The 27,032-nt window shown below is 41.1% G+C and overlaps 2 protein-coding genes across 3 annotated transcripts; one reads left to right on the top strand and one right to left on the bottom strand.

Annotated features, from left to right (window-relative positions):
* Positions 1-203: 203 nt before the first annotated feature.
* On the bottom strand, positions 204-20,593 carry RNF13 (ring finger protein 13). 2 transcript variants are annotated; one of them, XM_053986965.1, is made up of 10 exons: positions 20,495-20,593; positions 17,572-17,699; positions 14,673-14,753; positions 10,351-10,476; positions 7,888-7,975; positions 6,056-6,146; positions 5,454-5,559; positions 3,352-3,445; positions 2,938-3,018; positions 204-1,657 (listed from the first exon to the last, which is right to left on the bottom strand). In XM_053986965.1, exons 2-10 carry the CDS (start codon positions 17,683-17,685, stop codon positions 1,293-1,295), a joined length of 1,146 nt encoding a protein of 381 aa, XP_053842940.1. In that variant the 5' UTR covers positions 17,686-17,699; positions 20,495-20,593; the 3' UTR covers positions 204-1,292. The 2 variants fall into 2 exon arrangements, with proteins under 2 accessions (XP_053842940.1, XP_053842941.1); XM_053986966.1 differs by having other exon boundaries at positions 20,465-20,560.
* A 551-nt stretch (positions 20,594-21,144) lies between these two features.
* Positions 21,145-24,703, top strand: COMMD2 (COMM domain containing 2). Its single transcript, XM_053986704.1, has 5 exons — positions 21,145-21,252; positions 21,339-21,416; positions 22,251-22,333; positions 23,591-23,764; positions 24,262-24,703. Exons 1-5 carry the CDS (start codon positions 21,186-21,188, stop codon positions 24,457-24,459), a joined length of 600 nt encoding a protein of 199 aa, XP_053842679.1. The 5' UTR covers positions 21,145-21,185; the 3' UTR covers positions 24,460-24,703.
* The last annotated feature ends 2,329 nt before the right edge of the window (positions 24,704-27,032 follow it).

Below are 27,032 nucleotides of genomic sequence, written 5' to 3'. Positions count from 1 at the left end.
TTTTCTGCATAACTCAGACCCCTGCACATAGCACTGGTCAGTGCAACCCCTTGTACTGTGGTTCTCAGTATGATGCAGGAAACATCTCCTCGGGCTCCCAACAGTTCCATGTTACACATCTTCAAAAGCACTTCACCCTCAGTAATGGAGGCGAGTACTCAAGGTCTCAAGTGATGCAAAAGTTCAATAAACTCCTTCTGATATTTAAAGTGGAAAACATGTTTATTAACATTCTTTCAAGCTTTCCTTAGTCAAGGCCATATAAAAAAATCTCCATTTGACTATATGCATGGTTTTACTTTCTACATAGTTACAGAGGTATTATATAGAATCTACCTTTTTTGTGATACACTGGTAAGTACTGAGTTCTGTGAGACTGGTGTAAGCACTTGTTTTCAAATCAGGTATTTGAAAAGAACAATTTTTATACAGTTTAGCAGACTAATGCAGCATAAAATGCTCTTAGTAAGAGGTATATGAGCCAAGGATCAGTATAATACTTACCCTAAACTTCTTTTTCTATGTGGAACAAAACCTCTGTCTCAGTTATCTCCCAGCTCCCACCTCCTCACTGGAAACCAGACAACAAAGTAGTAGTAAGGAGGGATAATAATGTGCTTATGGTGGACTTGACCTTGTGAATTGCTCAAAACTAAACATATGTTCTAAGTTTCCTCATCCTGGGAATTGCTCAATGGAACTGCTTAAACTCAGCTACCATGGCAAACTCCAAAAGATTATTTGGAATCACTGCATTGAGATAAAAGTGGAATTTCTTCTGCTTTGTTTTAACATACCAGCACATAGAATATTGATCTGTTTTACTTTTTCCTTTCAGCAGTGGTGAAAGTTTTTAGGAAAACTATACAAACATGCAAATACAGTTCTTGTTGGGCCTAAGGGGTAACACATATCTACATGAAATAAATATTGCTCTTAGGATGACCCAGTTGTAGCTACAAAATGGAAAAAAAATTACTTCCAGAGAAATCCCATTTTAACAGGAGACATTTAGAGTCTCTGCAATATTTCAATTGATATAAACTATTAACATTATTCATTAGCATTGTGAAATCCAGTTTAACTGTTGGTTTTGAGAAGACAGAATGTGTGACTGAATACCTGAATCAAAAATAAATCTACCTGTAATGATTTAACCAGAGTACTACTACATGAACTGCTCCTATCAAAGAAACCAAATGGGTTACAGATTAAAAGAGATTCCCTACGCAAAGGTTTGTAAATAGCCTTAAGAACCCTTTTGTTCATATACCTATGGGTCATTAGTAGTCTCAGACAGTGTTTGCCACTCTGTACTCCCTGTCCTCACTGGGCTGCAGCTGAACCACTACACTTTCTTCATTCATCCCATTTTCTGCATCACTGCTATCAACATTGTCATTGTCATCCTCCTCATACTCCGAGGACTCGGTCATGTTCTGATGGGAATGGGACTCTGACAGAGCCCCGAAGGACTGTGTGCTGACCGAGGCCAAAGGCCTGAGCAGAGGAGTGTTCTCAGACACTTCATTCTCCTCTTGGCTGCTGTCTGTCTCTGAGTCAGAGTCCCCCTGGGAAGGGACCACTTTCTGCTTACACACAGGACAGGTTTTTTTTGTTTTTGTCAGCCACGGGTCCACACACTTGCAGTGATATGCTGTTAGAAAACAAAATACAAGGACATCATTATAATGGTGAAAAGGACAGGGAAACCTGCTAAACTGTTTCTGTTCAGTGACACAGAAGAATTTTAGAATGTAACTCACACAGAGAATTTTAGTGCCAAATTTGTTGGCACATAGCCTGTACAAAACACCTGATGGCATAGGATCTGAGTCACGTGGGTATATGCAATGAATACCTGGGTATGCAGTGAATGAGAGCAGTAGTACAACAGGCCACATCTGATGACAAACCTTAAAGCTTTTTGAGCAATTTCATCCACTTTGCAGCAGGCATGCCCACCATCATCATCCTCACATTGCCTCTCACCTCCACACCAACATGTATCAAAGCACCTAATTATTACACAACATTATCGCATGATTTTGTGGATCTTAAATTAGGTCTGCAATTGGCACTGCAACTAGACTGGCCATGTTTAAAAAAAAGTATTTGTCTTACTTATAGTATTAAAAATTCAGCTCTTCTTAGTAAGAGAGACTTCTACTTGGCAAAGAGCTTGTATTTACATGGGCCAGCAATGACATGTTTAGTTCCTGGTCAAGCACACTGGAAACATATTCTCCACACAAACTGATGGTGGGGCTTGATGGTGTTCAAGTTAAGTTACCTCTGCAGTCCCCCACTTGGAGAGATGCCATGGACCTGTTCTTTCTCTTCTGAGAAATCCTTGTTTGTCAGCCTAGTTTGAAATTAGTTTTATGACTGAGGTTCTAAAAAGCTCAGCCTGTCACCTGCTGTGCTGGCAGTGTATAGAAAGCTGTAACACGTCTGCAGTGGGCTGGACTCGAGAAAGACTGTCACAGGGAAAATATTTCACTAACTGCCTTCCAAGTGCAGTCAGGCAGTGGAGTGCATGGCTATAGACTCCAGGACAGACTCATCCCTTCAGCTGTACCTCTAAGCCACCAAGAGCTCAATTAAGTTTTGTGGTTTATTTGTCTTGGGGGAAGTGAAGGTCTATTTATTTAAATGTAAAAGTATTACAATAAATATGGATATTCAGGGGACAGCATCAAGCTCTGATTTTATTTCATGTGTACATCCAAGGAAAATACAAAGTGGGAATGCTAGCTTTTTAGCTTTTAAAATGAGAAAGCAAGCTTTCACTTCTCCCACTTTGTACATTCATTCTTGCATATTAGCAAAATGGAATTTCATAAATCACTCACTAAACATATGCACTGTAGGTTTTGGACAGTGTTTTGGAAAGCTGTTTTAATCTAAATTCAAACCTAAAACACAGTTGCTTACCATGAGAGCATGGAAGGATCCTGAGCTTGTCTCCATCCTCATATTCATCCAGACAGATGGCACACACATCATATTCATCTCCTACAGCATGTAATTGAGAATTAGTTTGACTTCAAAGGACTTGCAGCAGACCCCCCTGACAGGCACATGGGCTTGGGAACTTTCATGCAATTTCTGCACTGATTTTCCTTAAGCAATGTTTTAATGCTCAGCCAAGTCTGCTCTGCTTCCATTAAAGTGTTAGAACTCCTCTATTTCAGTGAGAACAGGGTCAAGCCAAACGTTTTGTATGCTTTCACTCAAAACTCTTTATCTATTTCAAGTGTACACAAAATAATACCCCTTGGATTTGCAAGGTTTTTGGAGTTAAAAACAATATGGTCCAGTGAGTTAGACAGAGAATGATCCACTTGCCTTTCTTAAACTTATGTACAGGAAGTTTCTTAAGTTGATCCTTCCTAAGACGATTCCTTCTTGCTCTGTGTCTGTCCTGAACAAATTTTGTTATCTGGAGACAGACAAGATAACATGAACAGTAAGTTATACCAATAAAAGAACAATAAAAGTTTTGATTTATTAAGCTTTGCAGTAAGCTGGTCAAAAGGGAACCCCAGCTAACGCAGAATAACTTCTTCTCTTGCCTGAGCACAAGGATGAAGCCAAACAAGCCTAAAGGATGTTCTCCGTGAACATGGCACTTGGAACTGAGAATACACAAGGGTTTTTTTGAGAGGAAAGAGAAACAAAAAGGTATGTATCCTACATAAAATAATGGTCATTGCTGCAATCCTCTACCGAGGCCTGTGAAAAGCAGGAAGCATACTGCAGAGCAAAACACAATTCAGTAAGTTTGAACAGTTTTCCTTACAGATTTAGATTATTACAGCTCTTTTAGAGGATTATTCCCACATTCATCAGAACTGTTTCCATATTAGCTAAAAGAGTAGTTTGAGGAGTAAAGGGTTTACTTTGAGTCATTGTTACATGTTATACTATGCCATACTAACGTAACTCAGTAAAAAAAATAAGTAAATATCTAGTAATATGAAGCTCTCCAAATAACTATAATAAATATTCTGTTTCCATTTTCTTAGTAGTTCCAAATGCTATTTCTGTTGAATTTCTAAATCTAGCACCTGTGATAGGACATTTTTTCAAACATGGCAACAAGCAAAGAAATGAACAAAGGATATTTGAATCTAAACTGTTCATTAAGGTCCTTTCACCACAGCTAAACAATAAGCTGTGTGCACAAACTGCAGTTTTTCTGCTGTAATCCAGACCCTTAGTGACAATCAGAGTCTCATGTAAACCTCCTAGTTAAAAACAAGACTGTCTCAAAGAAGCAGGGACAGAATCAGGAAAGAGCGAGGACCAAATCCAACCTGGAACCTCCCTGGGATCAACTTCACCGCACCAATTAATTGTCCAGTGCTCTAGTCTGTTGAGCTGTCTCTGTGAAGACCTCTCTATATGCAGGGAATCAGTACCTCCTAGTTTAGTATCCTTGGCAAATTTACTCAGTGTGTATTCATCCCCCTGTCCGGGTTGCTGACAGCAGCACCGCAGAGAACTGGCCGTAAAGTCGAACCCTGATGAGCACCACTGCAGCCCAGCCACCAGCCAGGTGTTACCCTTCACTGCAACTCCCTGAGCTCAGTTCACCCTCTGGCCTCTTTTTACAATTAGCTTTCACGGGGTGGCTTTGTACAGGACACTGTAAAAGACATTAGCGAAAATTTTGCTAAAAAAAAAATTCATCTTTAGGTGATCATTCTGCTTTGTCTTCAGAGAGCTGCTGCAATTGCAATTGTGCCAAACATGCCCAAGATTGTCAACAAAATACGTAACTTGCAGTGCAGAAAAATACTAATGCAGAAAAATATTTTAAGTAAGTGTTTATACAACAGTTGATGCATTACTTGCTTTTTATTAGACGGTAAAATAATAAATTTGGCAAAGATTACAAAAAAATGGGATGCTGAGTATCCCAAAATATGTAGCTGTGCTAACTTCCCATTTCGAGGAGAAATGTCCCAGCTGAGAACCCCTACAGGCAATGCACATGCTGAGATCAGTGCTCTGATGCTCCGTGCTCACACACTCATAGCCACAGCTAAGTGCAGTACAAAACAGTGAGCTCTGCACCCTGCAGCAGTGGGACTAATGATTATTATGTTTGGTAAGGCAGGATATGCTCTCAGTGTACAACAGCGTAAGGACAGGTCACTCTGTGGGGCCAAAAAACTGTGGAGTTCAGAGTGGCAGTGAGGACAATTCATACAAGCAGTTACACGCTAGGGAGAACATCCAAAAGGCTCCTGATGTCCCTTTGACAAAATCCCGCACCTGTTTGTTTTATTGATAAACTAAATTATTACATGTAAGCATGGTACAGGTATGTGCAGTACACACAGCTTCACCCTTCCTTTACTGTACAACTTCCCTTAACTTCAGTGTGTGACAGTTCCCTGATGATTTGGAAGAAAAAAATATTATTAAAAGAAGAAACTTACCATAAATATGACGATGAGAATAAGACAGATCCCTACTATTATTAGGAAAGGGATTAAGTAGTACTCCAAAGGAAGACTGAACTCTGGGATTAACACAATGTGGCCACTGTGGGGAGGAAGAGATAACAGCTTCTAAATTAATGAGAACTTAATGAACAAGTTGAGGAATGAATACAATAAAAAAAACCCAAAAAAATGTCACACAAGATACACTTACAGGAACCCTACCTGTGCAAAACAACATAGAAAATTCAGTCCATACCCACACAATGTAACAATAATTAAAATGATAAAACACTGTTCCTTAGAACATTTTTTGAGTTAAAACTATTTACTGACCTCAATCAAACCTAGAGAAACCAGGAAAACCACCTCATAGCTGCTTTGACAGCAGAATGAAAAAAAATATAACATGACTATCAAAAGACACAGTGAAATTATTCTTATTTACTAAAGCATTACAGGTTGCTCTCAGGCTCAAGACTTCACCTGAAACACCTATAACCTCTGTCATCAGAGCATCCTACTTTAAAGCCATAAATATGCAAAAGAGACAATGATCTAATGCAAGGAGTAGCACAGCTGCATGTGAGTTAACCTACCCTTTTTCGTAAGTAAACTCCTCTTTAAGAGAATTAGCTGATGTCTCACCAATAAAGACAGAAGGAATGTCAATCTTCTTTAAAACCTCAACTGTATAAAAAAAAAAAGTAGGAAAATAAAACTATTATTACATGGACAATCTATGGGTACTCAAGATACAAGACCTGAATATTATGAGACTATCACGACAGGAAGACATTTTAACACAGTGACATCCAGACCAACGCACATGCATATTACAGCTTTACTTCATATAAGTACTATTATTTTTCCTACATAATTTCTAGGGAATTTATTGCAGGTAGAAAAATCAAAATTCCTAATGGAATAAAGGGAGCCTAAAACCAAAATAAGTTGACAAAACAGGATCATAATTTTAACTAGAACACCATTCTTCACTCAGAGATTCAAGCAAGTCACATAGCTCCATTAATTTCCAGAATTTCTGGCAACTTACATGATATTGTGAACTGGTTCTATAAGTTTTAATTAATCTGTCTTCCCTCCTTTTCACCCCAAACATAAATAAACATACTGGAAACAACTGTGGCTAGATAAGGTCAAAAAGAAGAAAGAAGAAAATTAAGAAGTCCCACACCTTTATTTCAGTCTCAAGAAACTGGATGAACTGTTGTCTTCTCTGTCTACCAGTGAAGGCAGTAATAAATGAAAACTTACTGAATTTATCTATCTTATCGAAAGATAAATCACATATTCTAGAAAACCTTCTCCTCAGCTTCACTTTATATTGATTTTCTGCCTAATACTTCACATTTAAGGCTCAAAGTAACCTGAGTTTAGTCCATCTCAAAGCAGTCAGGTTCCCCAAGGAAAAGCACATGTGGCTGAACATCAGCTCACTCTATGAGGTCTGTGTTTGTTGTGGACTTGTTCTACGTTTTGGTTACTCAGTGAAACCTGAAAATAAGATTCACATGGGTTGAGAATTCATTAAACCCACTTTCACGTAACTGCCCAGGCTACTCAGCTCTCGTGTAGTTTGTCAAAGTTCACTCCTAGTTTACTCAATGGCATTTTCACTGGAAAATAATTTATTTTCCTGTTCCATATTGAACAGATTGAAAACTGAACAAAATAAAGAAATCCCACAAAGAAAGCAGTAACAGCACTAGAAACACAAAGCCACACATACCACAGAACAAACCCAACATTCTGACTAGATTTCAAGATGTTCTGAACATATCCACTTCATAAAGGTTAAAATTGGAACAGCTAACACAAGAAACAAGTAGTAAATGGTGCACTGGTCTCTAAATACTCTTTCCAAGTGAAAATTAGTGCATGTGCTAGAATCCATTTGTACAGAGGAACAGGAAGATGCACCCAACAGTGCAAGAACAAACTGGAATGACTATCACAGATGAACGTCATGATCTAAAGTCTTTTCCAACCTAAATGGTTCTGTGATTCTAAATACTAAAATGTCATATTATAAAGTCTGATTTCCTTCCAAATGCATGTTTTCTACTTTTTCTATATTTCCACTTAACTAACAACACATCAGCTATTTTCCACAACAGTAATATAAATCTAGCCCAGAACACTTGAACTAAAATTTGAAGGAAAACCAAAAGAAACATTCAGAGAAGGCATAAGTCAATGTATTTGTTCTTATGCAAAAACCTCCTGTTATTAAATCTTAAAAGCAGGAGGATTTATCTGGGTTTTTTGTTTAGTTTGGTTTTGGTTTTTGTTTGTTTGTGGTGGTGGTTTTGTTGTTGAGGTTTTTGTGGTGTTTTTGGTGGTGCTGCTGTTTCCAGTGGGTGAAATGATATTCAAACAGGAGAGAAGAAGTGATACCTGTACTTACTGTCGTTGGATCCCATGCTTATGAGGTCATCAGAATCAACATTGTGAACTATAGCTGCCTTGTATCCAGCTCTCTGGGCATTTAAGACCTGTAGGCCACACAAAATGCTTACTGGAAAGACTATTGCTTCCAAATACAGTAGCCTGCCTGTGCTTTCTGAGATAAGGTGCACTCCCACAAAGTGATTAATATGGACATAATTTGCACTTATAAACCATGTGTCACCTTTCAAAGCAAAATCATATAATTATTCTTACACTCATGTAGTTAAGGTTTTGAAAACCATTTTAATATTGTCTACAGACAGACTATTTATAGATATCAAAAACAGAATTAACTTTCTACAGGTAGTTAAAAATATTTGATTGTAATTGAAAATAAAGGCACTAACTCACTTTGGTAATCTAGATATTACCACTTGAGAGTTAATCAAGTCAGATAAGTAGTATCTTTTCTGTGTTTTAGAGATGTGGAATATTTCACCTGAAAGCCCAGGTATAAGAAGCTTTCTCATGGAAAAGTGCAAAATTATAATTATAGGTACAAAAGCTATTAACAACTTGTGTACCAGTTACATTTCTAATATGGACTCACCTTTTCACCAATACAAGGAAAACCCAAGGTCCATGTAAATGGCATTTACTGCAGCAACTATTACCAACATAAAATTAGCTAATTACAACTGTTCATCTTGGATATTGCTTTTACTGCATCCATCACAGTATAAAAATCTCCGCACAAGCTGCAAAAAGCACTTAGAGCATCTTGAGAAATTTTTGGGTTTTATCCCAACAACACCAATACTCTTCCCATATTGCTAATGACTATTTCAAACAGCAGAACAATGATATTGGAAGATGCCGAATGTAGACACCTTGAGAAATCCCAATATTTAAAAAAAAAAAAAAAGCAAATCCACTTAGAGATGTTAACATACATGAATGGTTGGGAATATTGCATCACCACAGAAAATATCCATAGTGCATGCATAAACACATCAAGAAATAGCTATGTACGTGCACTTATAACACTTGTAATTTTCAACATAAAACAGAAGTAGAGAGAGGACTTTCAATTTTTATTAAAATATGCATTCTGTCAGTCAAGTAGCTAATGGGTAATTTCGCTCACATCTCAGCACACATGCCACTTTCTGGCAGAAACTTTAAGACAAAATGCTGTACTACACATGCAATTATGTAATGCAATATTGCAAGGGTATTAACAACATACTAAAGACATGGATTCCCTGGGCGCAGGGTATGCAGATACCTCTGCTCACCTTGGAAATGCTGATCCACTTGCTACTTTGCTCCCTGTCTAAGAAGAAATGAGTGGGAACCCCCTTTTCTATTAGTACTATACGAAATACAAAACATAACCAAAAATTCTTACATACAGAGCTAATGCAACATAATCCTTAAAGGACTGACTATGGAAATTCCTCAACAGCAATGTAGGAATCTCTCAAATTCAGACCCGTTCCTTTAACCATGTCTCCAGAAGCAATGCTGTCCCATCAGCTTATGGACAACAATTAGACAGACAAAACAGACACTAAAAAAAGGGCCAGTAGCCATTTGCCCCCTTTCTTTTCCCACTGAGCCATATGCACACACAGTGGCAGGATTCCCAGGACAGACTATGTGCCATTCCCAAGTCTGATGTGAAGGCAGATTACATGCAGTGAACCTGCCTCTGCAGGTGGAATCTGCAGTCTAGGTAGAATTTATATGGTTCAATCACCACATAACCGAACCTACCACACAGCAGCAAAAGCAAATACAGCTGAATCTCCTTTCAGATCACGAAACTCAACAACAAACTGAAGAGCCCTGTTTTCCTTAAGATATCCTGAGCTGCCTCATTGTATCAGGTTAATTTTCAAGAAAATCACAGTCTAACACAAATCACTCTAATTTTGCATTTTTAAAATCATAGAACGTTAAGGGTCTTAAAAATCAAGTGGCTGGACCATGTCCAGAGAAGGGAATAGAGGTGGGGAAGGGTCTAAAGCACAAGGAGTGACTGAGGGAGCTTGGGGATTCAGCCTGGAGAAAAGGAAGCTGACAGGTGACCTTCTCACTCTCTACAACTCTGACAGGAAGGTTCAGCCAGGTGGGGGTAGGGCTCTTGTCCCAGGCAACCATCAGTAAGGACATCAGGAAGAATTTCTTCACAGAAAGGGTGATAAAACATTGGAGATGGTAGAGTCTCCATCCCTGGAGGTGTTTAACAAAAGACTGGGCATGGCACTCAGTGCTCTGGTGTAGTTGACATAATGGTGTTTAGTCACAGGTAGGTCATTGGTTGGACTTGGTGAGTTCTGGTTTGTCTGTCTGGAGACAATAAAATTTTCCCTTCACTTCATATCCGTATCTATTCCACTGTTAGCTACAGACGTTTTTCTGAAGCACCAATAAGCTCTTTGAAACAGAAGGTGGGGGGGAAATCAAATCTTACCTTGACATCAAAGTTACACTCCAGCCTTCGGATTAATACAATAAAAGCACCAGAGGAGTTGTCTCTCAGTGGAGGTGGGGCTATAGGCTCACATGCATTCTCTGGTTTGGAATTTATTAGAAATCCCTAGAAAACAAGAGCAGAAAAAGAAGTTTCATTTCTCTTTAACAAAAGGGTCAGTAGTCAAGTATATGGAAAGAAAACTGAATGTTTTCATACAATAGCTAAAAAAATTCTTATTATCAACTCAGTCCTATATCATAGCAAGATTTCTGCTACTTCCGTCACTACATATTTTGATTCATCAGAATTTTTATGTGTGTAAAGAATTAGAAAGTTTAGAAGAAAATACAATTTTTCTAATCCCATCATACTCAGACTCTGCAGTGTAATTCAAGAAAAAAAGAAGACTGCATATACTACATTAATATAGTATAAATATTGTTCTAGGACATATGGAGACTAATCAGGAAACCAGAAATACAACAGCCTAAGAAACACCAACACAAACTCCTCACTCAGCAATTAACAACAGAACACAAGCAAAGTTCCATCTATATGACCCCAGCACTGACCTAGCATACAAAACAGCTGGTTTGCTATGGTAAGCAAAGATCACTCAATCAGCTACAGCTGAAAGCTTCAAGAAGTAGGAAACTCTGGCAATATCAACTTTGAAGCAATCTTTGAGTTGTTTTTAGGTGGCTGAAATGGTGGCCTTCTGCCAGTAGTCTGTAGCCACTCACTATAAAATCTGACAGTTTTTTACAACTTGCATACTAATAAATCTTAATCAGAAGCTCTGAAAGAGTATACCATTTTCATCCTATTGTAACAAATATCATAGCATTTTTAAAAAGCAATTAAAATCTTAATGCAAAGAGAAAGTTTTAGTATAATATTCAGTTCAAAAACTCCCTCATTTCTACACATGTGATGACATCTATCTTAATTAAGACACAGAGCTGTCTAACAGTTAAAAAGGTCAGAATCAAAGCTCCTTATATCTATTTCTGGTGTATTACATTGGCTCTTTACTTGGGTCACTTAATCACCCTCTGATTCCCAATATAGTCAGTAAACAACTACATAGCTTTAACATACCTTCTCCCCATGATAATACCCACTGAGCATGGAAATTAAGCCTGCTTGAGGGGAATTACAGAGAAATTCCTGAGTTACAGGAATTCTTGCAGTACTTTATTACCCTTTGGGATTAAAAGGGAAACACAGAATTAAAGAGTGATCCACCCTTTCACCTTATGACCAGTGGTTTTTTTTTTGTTTGTTTTTGTTTTTGTTTTTTTGTATAGAGGTTACTCTCAACACTGCAACATTAACAATGCTGCAGAGCCAGTTTTTTGGGGCCATACAGGCTTACAGACAGAAGAAACACGAAAACAAGTCCCTGCCCACATGGGCTATTCACAGTCTCCAGGGGGTGTATATGATACAAACTCCTCCAGAATTTGGAAAGTGGTCCGCCTAAATTTTTGTATAAGAATTCTAAGCTGTAAAAGCATACACATCTCAGTCATAAACCCTCATACACTGTTCAAAGGGGAGAGGAGACAAATCCTGTCCATACATACCACAGTGTAAGTGTACCACAGTGGAAGTGTAGCCACTTCCACAGCAAAAAAAAATGTAAGGAAGCCTGAACTTCCCACAAGCCCTAAATTGCCTGGATGGCCAGACACAACCTCCTTTCTCATGGACAAGTGTTTCAATTGCTGGAGTGGAACAGAAAATACATTTTATCCAAAATGAACAAACTTACTGACACTGACTTGTACAAACGTGACTCTAAAAGAAAAAAACGGTTCCTGTCCCTGCAGAGCACCTCAGATCAGGCAGCGAGAGAGAGGGAGCCTGCCCCTTGATGCTGAACTCAGCACAGCACACCAAAATGCATAATCTCAGCAACAAACTACCTCCGAGAATGTGAGGACTAGAACTGAACTGGATTTTAAGTACTTTTCTAAGCAACAGGACTATGGCACCAGTTCACAGCATTAACATCACCATAGGAAATTTATTTTTAAATAATTTAGTCTCTACCTCCTCTATCTTGTATTACAGAGATAAAAGTTATGAATAAAAGCCTTCACAACAGTTACAACTGTCACCAGTATGTCTGGACAACTACTACCTCAGCAGAAGCCAGAAAACAGCAGAAGGTGCCTTATCATTGCTGTCTAAGGAAGATGCACTTATTTAACCTCTCACAGTTCCTTCCCATTTTACTTGCAACTTAATCTCTCTTCTGTTAATTTCATTCAGCTCGCCTACACATCTTCCTGTGTTCCAAGTGAGTGTACTGACCACACTAAAGACATTAAAACAAAACATTCTTGCTGCTGTAGTTCAGAAGACATCGAGTCTTCAGAATTTCTAATCCAGTGCAAAATAATGATAAAGCCTAACCTGTACTCCCATGGCCATATCTATCTTGGAGAGTTTTTGCATATTAATCATTTTTCATGAAGTCAATACAGCTTTTTTCCCTTTCCAGTTCCACTAACATTTGCAAACCTTTACATCTTACTTCTGTCTTCTCTAATACTAGGTGACTTTTACAATTCCACATGGTATAATATTTATACATTTTTCCATGTCAATGAAAATGGGATTAAGAAAATTAAAAAAAAATCAAAAGCCACCTGCATATTTTCTGCTAATTCAATAGATCAGCACTTCTTAGTGCCTTCTCTTGATATTGTTATAACCAGTTTTCAAGTCAGGGCCCAGCATCCCTACCCCAACATGATGCTATTTTGAGAAGACACTCTAACAGATAAGTAACAAAAATGTGTATGTGTATCTGCATTTTTTCTACTTATTGATACAGAGTAAAATAAAAGAGCATGAGTGTAACCCACGCCTTAAGGGGCACTGTGACAATGTGGGGACCTTCTCACCTGCTACAGGGTGTGGAATGCAATTGAAATGAAACCATGTAAGGAGAGGGCACAGGATCAATCACAATCCTTGCCCTGGACCCCAGCGCTGGGCACAGCACACAGCCACCCCAGCAGAGCTGCAGCCCCTGAGCTTCTCCCTTCCGCTGCTTGAGCAACGCAACAAGTGTAGCAAACAGACAGCACTTGTAACTTCCCAAAAAACAGACATACAGTTGCTTTACACAGCATAATTAACCTGGGCCATACCCAAGGACATAGTCTCTCTTGCCATGCCACCCTTCACAGTGTGAAAGGACTTCCCAATGCAGGACTGTAGGGAGACCATGAATCTTCCAAATAGGTTTTCCAAAAAATTGTATCAGCACAAAATTAAGACTGTCTTCTGCTGATTCCAGTGCAAGGTAACTGACATCTTGTATCAGCACTGCCATCAAAACACAGAAAACAGCGATCTAGCAAAATTCTTAGATTTCCATTATTTACCTATTTTTAATTTATTTGATAAAAATTCCAGCAAAGTCTCCTTAAGTAGACAAAGATTACCAAAAGTCTCTTCTTAGGAGAAGAATCTGCCTTTTCACAGGCAACATCAGATCCTTTGCACATTTGTTTTGTTTGAGCAGTTGATTAATAATTTCTGTCTTTATTTTTCCTTGGCACTACATTCCTTTAATTTTTATCCTTTTTAGCAAGAGGAAATGCTCAAGCAGATACAGGTCTCTTTAAATATATTCAACATTCAAATTCAATCTACACTTCCCAATCAAATCTGTCATTATCTTGAACCCTCTGTGCCTCACATTGAGTGCCAAAAAGGATTGTGAGGGTGTTACCCCACCCAGCCCTCAAGTCCCACGCAGCTGCTCACTCACTCCCCCACCCGCAGGATCAGGGAGGGAATTGGAAGGGTAGAAGCTAAAGAACTTGTGGCTTGAGATAGAGACAGGGTAATAAGAAAAGCAAAAGCCACACACACAGACCAAGGAAAATAAAGAATGAATTCACTTCCTCCTTAGGCAGGCAGGTGTTGCAGGGCCCCATCACACACAACAGTGACTTGGGAAGACAAACACCATGCTCAAAAGTCCTTTCTCTTCCTTCCCCCCACTTCACATACTGAGCATGATGTCATACGGTCTGGAATACCCCTTTGACCATTTTGGCTCCTCTGTCCTGGCTGTGTCTTCTCCCAGCCTGCCATGCACTCCCAACTTCCTCACCAGCGCGGCAGTAGGAGGAAGCAAAAGGGCCTTGGCTATGCTGGCACTGCCCAGCCATAACAAAATCACCTCTGTATAATCAACCCTGTGTTCAGCACAAATCCACAACACTGCTCCATAACAGATGCTGAAAGAAAACAAACTAGCCCAGCTTTAAATATATATATTTTTTTTTTACCTTCAAGCCTTCTGCTGGCAGTCTGTAGCCAAATCTAGCAGGTAGATCATCAAATGTCCGGGTTCCATTTTCAAGGTTATACTAAAAGAAATAAATTTTTTAAAAAATTAGGTTTGCAACAAGACAGAAATAGTTAACGAGTATAAACAAAACCAGACATCACTGTGCATTTTTTAGATTAAAATATTTATCAGACATAGGACATCTTGTGACCATGTCAATGAAATCACAAAACTGTTTATTCCACCTGTCTTCTACTCACATGTTAACATCATTCTTTTCTTATCTAGCTGTCAAAACAAGAAAGTAAGTAATAGATATTTTGTTGAACTATTTATACAGTAAATCTTTATTTCTACTGTCTAAAATTCAAATACTATCATATGTGCACAACAGAAACTACAAACAAACCAAGCAAGCAAAAATCTAAAGAGCTGGGACGTTTGGATGTGGAGTTTTCTCTGGATGGTAGCGATGAGTGTTTTGTCCTGAACGCATTTGTGTACAGGGAAAGAAAACTTTTAAGAGTTGCTTTACTGCAGACAAAGAATAGCCTCCATATGCCATCCGTTCCCAATTCCCTATTATACATTCAGATTAGTAGCTGAAAAGTATCTCTACAGTTTTGTTTTATAATAACTATGAGATTTAATTCTAAGACAGAGGAATACTGTAAAAGACCCTAAATATGTGCATGCTGTATTTCCCCTTTCTTTGTTCATCTTCTCTGGCTGTATAATATGCCTGACCAACACAGAATTCAAACAGAAGAAAGTGCTGTGTATATATGGCATATTTTTTAATAAAAAAAAATTTCCTACATAAGTTGTGAACTCTACAGTTAACAGACTTGAACATGCATCGGTTGCTTTATTAAATGGTTTAGTGAGTCAGAAATATTTGTCTATTCATCATATCATCCAACTGTCACACAGAACAGCCAAGCAAGGATCGTGTTTGCTTCAGAGGGATGTTTCCTACCAGCCAGGCTTGGACAGGGGAACTCAAAACTACAGTTCAGAGAAAAACACTGCCATGATTTATCAGAAGTCTTCCAAAGGAGCAATGTGTGGAAAGACCTTTCTTCCCACAGACTTTGAGGGAAAAGAGGTAGGAATGGAGCCAAATTTCAAGGAAGCTTCTTTATTCTGTGTAACCAATGTGCCCCACGCAATCTGTCCTCCTGACTTTCCATCACAGAGAGCACCAGTGCACCACCTTCCATCCACCTTCTCCACAACGTCCTGAGCTCGGGCTACTGTCAGTTTGCCCTCGAATCACTTGACAAGCCCCAGCTTAAGCCAGGAGTTCAACACAAGCCTATTTCTTTTTACCCCTTTTATAAAAAATAACCAATCCTGTCTCACATGCACATAACAGGACTTTACACAGACATGATCCTTTGAGGCTGCAACTATATGAGAACACAGAAGCATAAAACCACTCCTAAATTTAACGGGAAAAGAAGTTCTTTCCTTGGTAGGAACCCAAAACTTTGCCCAGAGTTTTGCTAACAAACGGTTAATCATTAAATAGTGAAATCTTGGAAGACTGTAAGTGATGTGTACACCAGCAATTCCATGTGACACAATGCAAACACTCCCTCTTCTGAGCTTCTTTTAAGCATTCCACTGGCTCCTCTGTATAGCAGTTTAGTATCTAGTTCATCTCTTAATTTCTTACTTCAAGATATTCTCAGAATAAATCTCCAACTTCCAAATATCCAAGAATAAAAGATGCTTAATTTTTATATGGTATTGTTTTAGAATACTACGCACAAAGCTTAAATAGAAAAAAAAATCAAACTAAATTTCCAAAGTGCCCAATTTTTATTTTTTGAGGTTGAGGTGGGTTGTTTGTTTTGTTTCAAGTAACTTTTCTAAGAGAGGAAGAAGCAAGAATGAGTTAGATTTTTATGAAAAGAGGAAGCTCAGGCCTGGTGACAGAGAAAAGAGGTGAAAGAGAAATTGTGTTTACAGTAAAAAGTTTAAAATTTCACAATAAAATGGTGATGTCATTGCCATAATATTACAACAATTATCCATCTGCATTGTTTCTTTATTTTTTTTCTTCAAGAAGTGTTTATAGACTAGTAACAACCTGAAAATCCAAATACCATACTTTACTATTCATCAACCCCACTTTACCAAACATTAAAGTATTATTTTAAAATTTGTCTCCAGGAGTTTTTCACTCCGTTCTCCAAAACTGATATGACATTAACAACTCTTCTCCATATCACTGGAACAAGCAAGAGGCTACAGTAATTAGGTTTCATTATTTCAGTAGCTTAAGCTCGATCCTACAAAGACATTTATAATTTTGTCCTTAAAATGCCACAATATAGCAAAGTGGCAATAAACAGCACAGAACAGCTTTTACCACTAATCTATGTTCATTATACTGTTTATTATTTTCCTTAATGACAGCAGATATTTTCAGCTATTTAGAAATTGCATCTAGGTGTAAGATACACAAAACCCATTACTGACAAGGCCTCCAGCCCACACAAATTAATTATACTAGCCATAGAAGTTTATTTAAATCCCGTAGCCCTAAAAAACAGCACCCATCACCAAAAATTAAACTGCTGTCTAAACTAAAGAATGGAATTAACAGGGTTATAACATGCTCCAGGACATCTGGTCAGAGTGGAACTTCATCTATGACTAAGGGAATTAGGTGCTTTCACTGTCATGGTACCTGAGCACCTACCATCTGTAAACTCATTTGAAAATGTACAATTTATTGTTTATTGAAGTAGACTGTTAAGGCAGTTCTGTTCCAAGCAATCTGCTATAGTATTTATTGTATTAACTGATTCATTAATAGAATAGTTGAAGAGATTATTCAATTTCATAGACATTTCAACCATGTAGAAAAATATTATTATACTTACTGCTAAAATATCTGCCTCCACAGGTAAAAGATTCAGGAAGGCAAACAACTGCACAGTCACAATAGTGTATATCTGAGTGGCAGACAACATCAGCATTCCTATTGACAACAGCATATTTTATTCAATACCTGCAAGTAAAGAATCAGAGTCAAGGCACATAGCAAATAGTTTCCTGTGTCATTTTACAGAACTCTTGGTCACTTAAAACTTTTCTGCTAAGGAAGTATGCAAAATTTTATTCAATGTATACCTCTGAGAAACAAGTAATCTTAAAGTTATATGATTATTCTAGAAGTTTTATGATTATTTTAGAAGTTCCGGAGCAGCAGCATGTATAAACTACAAAAACTGTAAGAGCAAGACTTCAAAAGGCTTTAGGCACCACAAAGCAATGCAAGGGGTACAAAAGGAGGATCATTCACATTAGATTAGTCATCCTTAGACACTTTATTTTAAACTTCCCTTCTTGTAGCACAAATCCAAATCAGCAAAATTCCTGATGGACCTTGAGTAATTCCACTAAAAGTACAGATTCCAAAACTACACTTGCAAAAGCAATGCGATACCAACTTGAAGGAACTTCAGATTTCTCTCAGGCTCAGCCACAACATGACTGTGGGCAAGCAACCTCTTAAGAACACAGAAGGCACAAAGTATCTTATTCCCTTTATAAAATCTTACACCTAAACATGATCAAGTTAGAAACCCCAACATTCAGAATTTAAATATACATGATCCAGTACACCTCATACTCATGAGTACAAAACAAGCACTAATGAAGTGTTACATTCAGCAGGAAATGTAACCACTTTCACTCCTGAATGTATGAGAATTGTATGGTCTACACATCTCTAAATCTCTCTAGAGATTCTTTCAGCCTCAAAGTAAGAAATCACATAAAACAGTCGCAACACAAAACAGTGGGTCCATTTCTGGGTCCAACACAGCTATAAGAATTAAAATAATTAACAGACAAGTTCCAAAAGTTGACAGTATGCACTTAATGTAATTATCTGAACATCTGAATCTCCTCTAATTTCTTTTACTGAAGTAATTAAAAGTACTTCACAAAAAACTCAATTAGGTCATCCAAAATGTTAGTTGAAACAATTTTTTGTCAAAAACCTCGAAACTGTGGCTTCTTATACAAATGGTTTCATGTGAATTTCATTTCATTTGACTGTAGATATTTCTTCTGAAAACTGTTTGTTGACTTAACTGAGAAATCACAGCCAACACTACTACTTTCTTTTTCAGAATCAAGAAAAACCTAAGAATTCCTGTCCTTCTGACCTATCCTTCATGGATTTTTCAAGCAAAAAGCATTGTCCCATGATGTGAGGTTCTCAACATTAATTAAACCAAATACCAGAGAGACTTGATTTAAGCTAACATGAAAATAATTAGAATTTATTATTGGTATTTGGAGGAAACAGCTGATACTGATATATTCAACTGTAGTATTGAAAGTTTTATCACTCTGTTCTCCAAAACTGATATGACATTAACAACTCTTAATGTTGTTAATTAACAACATGATTTCAACTTGTCAGAATCAGACATATAATGCTTTATGAAATTTTCAACTGGTTCACAGAAATGAAGTTACACTCGCAGGAAAGAAACAGTAGTGAGTTACAAAATTAATGAACTTTTATTACTAAATTAAGATTTATCACCTTCTCTCATCAGCCTGCCCTAAAAAAAGATGACATCAGTGAAACCGGAATGATAAAAGAACCATTGTTTCAAAAATACAGCCATTTTTACTATGACAGAAACAACAATACACTTAAAGCTACCAGAGCACTTTAACCATCACAGTAAATCCAGCACAGAGAAAAGCACTACAAGAGTATTAAGCAAAGTTAGAAAACACAAGAATTAAAGTGGTCCTTGCAAACAAAATGCATATACAGTGCACTCCTCCCCTTCAAAGTTACATGCACACAAATTCTTCTGTGCTCAGGATCTGATGCCTCAAATGCAAGCCAAAAAGCCTTACAATTCCTGAAATTCCATGGCTCTTTGGAAAGCATGGCCCTCTCAGCTGAGGGAGGCAGCTCAGAGCACACAGAAATGCAGGTGTGTGGAAAAGGGCTACACTGTAAGCCAAACAAAACAAGTTAAACATGACTCTGCAGTAATCTTTCACACTTTTACACCTGATTTACCAGTGTGTATAGACAAAGTTGCCATAAATAACTTTGAGTATTTATTCCACTCTCCCTGCTAGAACGCACAAACCAAACTGTGCCTCAGGTGCTGCGTCCCTCTGTCGCGGCCTGAAATGAGGAGGGGAAAAGGTGGGGTGTGCTGGAGCAGCATAGCTATGAGCAGCAAAACACACCCTGGAGTAAAGACTGACACAAATCTCCATCTCAGACCTATCACAAAACTGGACACTGTGGCACGCGAAGTAAGATCAGCATTCACACCTGTTAAGATGCAGAAACAATTCTTCTCAATTAATTTTAACGTTTTTACTATGAACTCGGCTTTCAGCCAGTCAGACTTCACACTATTCCTTATCCTGCCAACCCAACCAGCACCTCCAGTCAGCCTCAAGAATCACACACCCGGCAGAGACGGAACGCGCGACCCGGGGTCGAGCTTCCACCGGGCCAAGCGCGACGCTCGGGGAGTGCTCCAGAGGCCTCCGCCCCGCTTTGCTCATCTCCCTCGCGCGATTCCCGGCAGTCCCGGGACCGCGGCCGCTCCAACCGGACTCAGCCCCGGCTGGGCCTAAGCCGCGCACGGAACCGGGCCCCGCCTCGCCACTCCGAAGGTGAAGGCGAATAAGCACTGCGCAATGGAGCACCAGGCCCGTAAGTGCTCAGCCGCCGCACGGCCGGAGCGCCCAGGAGCCTAGCGGCCGCGCCCCAATGCTCACCTGCGGCCCGGGGACCCGCCCCGCGCTCACCTGCGGCCCGCGGTCCCCGGGCGGCCTAGGCCGACGCCATGGCGCGTTCCGTGCGATCGGCGCCCGCGCCGGAAGTCCCGCCTGCCGCCGCTCGGTCGCGGGCGGTGGCCCGGGATAGCCCATTGGTCACACGGGCTGTCACTCAGCTGTGGCGGGGCGGGCCCGGCCCCGCTGGGGGCGTGGCTCTGCAGTGGCTCCTGTTCCGCCGCCAGGGGGCGCCCGGCGCCTCTGGGGCCAAAGCGGAGCCTACGGAGCGCGTCCGCATCTGGGGCACACCTGGGCACGGCTGGGACACACCTGGGCACGGCTGGGACACACCTGGGACACACCTGGGCACGGCTGGGACACACCTGGGGCACACCTGGGACACACCTGGGGCACGGCTGGGGTACACCTGGGACACAGCTGGGGCATACCTGGGACACGGCTGGGACACACCTGGGGCACGGCTGGAGCACGGCTGGGGCACACCTGGGACACCCATCACTGCGTCCGTCCCCGGTGCAGCCCCTCGGGCGCTCTCCCGTAGTTGCCCGGGCAGGTCCCAGCCCCGCTGCCCCGGGACACCGGCCGGGATCTGCCGCAGCCCAGGCTGCTCCGGGCTGTCCCAGGCCGTCCCCGCGGGCCCGGCCCCGCGCAGGCGCCGGCGGGGCGCCGCCCCTTCCCGGCTGTTGGTGGCGGAGCCGCGGCGATGCTGCTGGTGCTGTCGGCGGAGCACAGGGCGCACCTGGGCTGTTTGCCGCGGGCCGGCGGCGCAGGTCGGGGCCGCGGCGGGTCCGCGGGCGGGGGGGAACCGTGCCGGGCCGGGGCTGCAGGGAGCTCTGCTCTTTCTCTGTCCTTACAGCCGTTGGCGAGCTGGGGCGCCTGGCGCTGGAGCAGCTGCGGCGGGGAGCGGCACCGCGGGCCTGCGAGTCCGCTGCCAGTGAGAGCCGGGCCGTGGGGAGCGGGCCGGGGAACGGGGGGACCGGCCGGGCCGTGGGGAGCGGGGGAATGGGCCGGGGAGCGGGCCGGGGAACGGGCCGGGGAACGGGGGGACCGGCCGGGCCGTGGGGAGCGGGGGAGCGGGCCGGGGAGCGGGCCGGGGAGCGGGGGGACCGGCCGGGCCGTGGGGAGCGGGGGAGCGGGCCGGGGAGCGGGCCGGGGAACGGGCCGGGGAACGGGCCGGGGAACGGGGGGACCGGCCGGGCCGTGGGGAGCGGGCCGGGGAGCCGGGAGCAGTGGGAGCGGGCCGGGCCGTGGGGAGCGGCCGGGCCGAGGGGAGCGGGGCGGGGAGCCGGGAGCAGGGGAAGCGGGCCGGGCCGAGGGGAGCGGCCGGGCCGTGGGGAGCGAGGAGACCGGCCGGGCCGCGGTGGTTCCGCGGCAGGAGGGCGGGAACGCGGTGGGCTCTGCGTCGGCCACGAAGGACCCCCAAGTCCCCAGGGCACCGCGGAGGGGGCCGAGGGAATGGGCTGGTGGCACGGAGCTCCAGCACCGCGGGGGTCGGTGCTTCGTGCCCGCTGTGGGGAGGGCTACGGACATCCCTTTCCAACACAGACCTTTCTCTGTACCATGCCATAAGAAATTGGGGGTTTTTTTTGTGCTAATATGCTGTACATTATTATTTGAAGGGTGTCAAACCCTCTTTTTTTTCTTTTTTTCTTTTTTTTTTTTTTTTCCTAAGCATATTTTGCGCATTAAGCATTGGGTAAGTTTGCAGCTTTGAGTCTCACTGCTGTGGCAGTTAGCAAGTAAAAAGCACTTTGTGCTTTCTTTAAAGGAAAGCTGAACATTAGCATTGACATCATTCAGCATGGGATAGAAGGACTAATGTATCTTCTTACTGAGAGTTCCAAGCTTATGGCAAGTATACCTTTTCATGAGGAATTTGGGGATATACTCAAGAGATGTCTTCTGGACACTTAGACCTCTAAAAATACTGGGAACGGGGAAAACATAGCTCAAAATTTTATGACATGTATTGTTTTAGTTTCAGAATAAGGTGTCTCGTGTGGTTGTCTTATTGAAACATTACGTCTACATGTATGACTCTGGAATTTGTATTCGGTATCTGAAGCTAAAACTTGACAATGTTTTAATAGTGTAATTTATTACATGTAGAGAAGCTTACTTCAGGATGAGCTCTAAATAATAAAACTCAGATGAAGAGTTTGTTGTTCAGCTACTGCACAGGATGTGGGCTAGACTAGCCCCCTGTTCAGCATTCCTTGTCTTTGTCCAGTGTGGTGGGTTTGAGAGCTTTTTCAGCTCTTGGCATCAGAAGTTTGAGTGGGTATAAGCAGATACTAAAAGATTAGTAGTTGGACAATTACTGTTTCCATCAGAAAGACCAGTAACTATGGATATAACAGAATATTTGAGCAATGACTACATGGAGAAGGGATACAGAGACAAGGAATGCCAGATTAAACTCAGGCAAGTGTTGCTCCCAAGAGTAGGTGGGGAGGGGATGGAAATGGTGCAGAGCCTTTCCTTGAAACAAGGGGTCTTGACTGACAGGCTACAGTGTAGTGTGGTAGAACGTGGTTGGTTACAGACTGTTACTGCGGGGTGGTGCGCTGCAGAGGTACACAGCTTCCCCAGTGCTGGGCCAGGCTGCTGCAGTAAGCACAAAGGTCTGAGGAGTTCCTCCTGCCCTTGGGACGGGAGCCTGAGCATTGTGCTGTGTGCTGCTCATGTGCAGATCGCTGCTGGGTGTTTGTAGTCTGGTTATCAGGTTGCACAGTATCTGTGTTATGTGTATCTGGTTATAGGGTGCACAGTAGCACCCTGACAAATGGATTCACACAGCATGTCGTGCCTTGTGACACCTGAGGTGCTCCCTCATGCTGTTTTGGTCTTTGATGTGAAGGTTTACATGTGAGGGGGTTGAGTGTTTTTTAAAAAAACTGTTCCTGAATCTCATAGAAATCTGCAGTAATACATCAACATCTGTAGATCCTTTAAAACCTGGATATTTGTTTTGTCTGAGGTGAAGAATTGTACTTGGACATACCTGCAAGAAAATAACTGCACCATAGCATATGTGATGTTTAGTTACAGTTTCACTTGGTTTTCAGTAAATAATGATGATTACCTGGCCTAAATTGTTATTTCTAGATTTCTGAGGTTGACTTCCAAGATTCCATTCATGTTTTGGGATTCTCAGACGAATTGAACAAATCCTTGCTCCAGCTGTACCTTGACAACAGGAAAGAGATCAGGAGCATTCTTGGAGAGCTGGCACCAAGGCTTCCCAGCTACCACAGTCTGGAGTGGAGACTGGATGTGCAGGTGACTTCCCTGATGTTTTTAGTATTCCATCCTTTCCTTCACATATTTTTTGCATAATAAAAACCTGCTAAACAATGTGAAACCAATTGAGGCAGCAGTCCTTCATGTATTTAAAAGCGACATGACTTTGTTAGTGTCCCACAGACAGCCAGCTGTGAGATAAACAGGATATGCAATGATGCAAAGTACTTGTTGCCTGATGAAAATTGAATTCATGGTTCTGTTGATTTTTTTTAAATATTAACATATACCAATCATATTTGGTCTTGATTATCACCTTATTTTCAGAAATATTATGAAAGCGTTGATTAAAGTGGGTTAGTATTCCTTAATTATAAAATACAGTAGTAGCTTGTGTGTATCTTTTAATGTGGATGAAAAGGGTTTCTGAACAGTTGTCTGAACAGGTTCTACAAAGCTGTTGAGAACTGTTAAGAACAAACATTGATAAGCAATGATCATTTTCCTGTTCTTGTTCCACTGAACCCCTCCTGCAGCTTGCAAGCAGAAGTTTGAGACAACAAATCAAGCCTGCTGTGACTATGAAGCTACATCTTAATCAAAATGAAGATCAAACTGCCCAGGTGTTGCAAACTGACCCTGCTACCCTTCTCCACCTTATCCAGCAGCTGGAGCAGGCGTTGGGGGAGATGAAGATGAACCACTGCAGAAGAATAGTGCGCAACATGAAATAACCCTGGTTCTCTTCTACTCTCTTACTAAGCAGTTTGTAAAACAACTCAAAACACTGCTCACAAATACATTTTGAGGAAAAATAAACATCTGGATCAGATGAACTGTTTTCCTGTGCCAGGATCTTGAGCCGGTATATACTGGCCAAATATCCTTGGCTGCCAGCTTTGCACATCTATATGTGGTGACCTTTTTCACACAAATCTTCGTATATAGTACATGGTAATTAAATGTGATCAAATATTACTACTTGGGATTTTCAACTGGTATTTTTTATGTAACTGATCTGTGTTTTCAGGTGAAACACAAGATTAGCTGATACATAGGCGAGTAGTTTCCCTCATTCCATCTCTCCTCACTACAGCCATAGGCTGGAACTCAGGGCAGCAAAGCAGAAGTTTTAGATAGAGATCTTAGAAACTTTTTGTGTCGTTTCACTACTGCCTGTAGTAGTCTGAAAATATGAACATATTTGCCTTTTTCTCTCATAAACGTTTTAAAAAATGCAGCTGCTGTAGAGCTGATTGGCGTCACAGTAAGTGCTGGCAGTCTATATATGGGTCATATCCTGAAGCTTGTGCTAACTGAGAAGGGGGGAGGGTTTTCCTTGGGCATTCTGAGTAAAATGGTCAGTTGAAAGCAAATGTTGAGAATGCAGAATGTCACTGGAGAGCCTGCATGTTCCTTTGTGCAGTGTTTTGCAATATTGAAGAAGTAAAAGCTGCAAAACTGAATGGTTTTGTTTCCTTTTACAAAAAATTTTGTTTCCTTTTACAAAAAATTACCACAAGTAATTACCACAAGAGAGGGGAGGAGAAAGATCCTTTACGCCAAGCATCTTACTTGAAAATTGTATCTTTCAGTTTGTTCTGGGGGAAGTACTGAACCTGGAAAAGCAGCTGCTCGGCAGCAGGATTTGGGCTTAATTATTAGAAAAGCAGATTTGCCTTTAGGTGAGATTGGAACTGGTCTACACCTCTGGAAGTTCCTGCTTCTCTGTCTTTACAGCATCCAGGGCAGCTACTGAGAGCTTAGCACTCTGGCCTGCTGGTGAATGTGACTGCACAACAAGCAGCACTGGCTGCTGGTGCCTCTGTACAGCAGGCGAGGTTGGGAGTGAAAAGGCACACGTGTCAGTAGCCCAGAGATACTAATAAAGTAGGAATTCACCCTTGGATACAGACTTGGATTTTGTTGTAAACTCCCAAATTAAAGGGAGCATATAAAGCTACATTTAATGCATCTTCTCTAATTAATTTGCACTTGCTTTATGGAAACCCTTGAACATGATAAGGAGACTACAAAGCATTTTTCACAAGTGACTGAAGAAAATTTACAGTGCTGCTTTTAACCCATTTTATTTTTAATGGGGTTTTAAAAATTTACTGCTGTTCCATTGTGTTCTTTGTTCTCCATCGCCATCTAGTTCAGAGGAACACAAGTTTTCTGTTCCATTATGGCTGCTCACAGATGCACATGGAGCACCCAGCTGTAGTTACTGCTTGCTCGGAGTCTCCTTGCACAGAGCAAACCCAAAGCAGAGGCACAACCATGCCAGGCTGCGCTGTGTGCTGGTCACTTGGGTACTGAGAAAGAACAAGGCTTGGCCAGGGGGCCTGAATGTTTTATTTTATGACAGACATCACAGGTGTTGCTTCACCTATGTAGGTTTTCTCAGAAAAATATTAATCTATGAAGAACTTTGATGTAGAGCAGTGATAGATCTAGATTAAAAACTACATGTGACATTTCTTTAACTCATTTGATGCTCATCATATAAGGGTACTTTTAAAAGTGCATTTACCTCTAAGCTGTTTGCTTGGGTTTTCATTGAAGAAGAGGTTGAACTTGCTGCTAGAAAATCCACAACAAATAGGGTATATTCATAGTACTGGTCTTTATAAATCCTTCAGATGAACACAAAACCTCTGTACTATTCAAAACCATTTGAACACTGTGAAATTGAGATAATGTTATTGTCTTGTTTTTTTACAATATACAATCTTGCAATGAGAACAAAGAAATAATTATAAGGAGCTTTCTATGTCACACTTGTGATTTGGTTCCTTTATCATTTAATCCAACCCCATTGTGATGGAAGTGTCCTCATCTTCCACAGACTTGAGCATATTGAGTCACTTGTCCTGAAAGCTGGTGGTCATTTTTTTTTTGTCCAAAGAAGGAAGTTAGTATTTCTAAACAAAGACTAATGACAACAATACTATGAAAATTTATTCTTACAGTTCTAATCACTTCCAAAGTATTGGAGAAAAATCTTTTAGCCTATACCAAGTGGTACAATAGCAGATAATTGTACTATTCGTGAAAAGTGCAGCTGAAATACATCTTGTTGAAGAAGACGGCTCTAATTGTATTAAATGTGGCTTAGGTTTAGGACACATGTGTATGTACTCACCCATAAGATGCCATGCTTATGAAAGTGTTCTAGTTAACATAGATGAGATGGTCCCATGCATGAAACTGTCAAAGCCTTCCCTTGAATGGACTTGTCACCCAGAAAGGAGTGGAACAGGTAGAGAGTATGTGGTTTGTCTTTACTCAAAGATACACTGCC

This window comes from Vidua macroura, chromosome 10 (assembly GCF_024509145.1).
Source record: "Vidua macroura isolate BioBank_ID:100142 chromosome 10, ASM2450914v1, whole genome shotgun sequence".
NCBI classification, from domain to species: Eukaryota; Metazoa; Chordata; class Aves; order Passeriformes; family Viduidae; genus Vidua; species Vidua macroura.
Note: the sequence above shows the minus strand (reverse complement) of the source record. Positions and strands in the feature narration are given on the sequence as shown.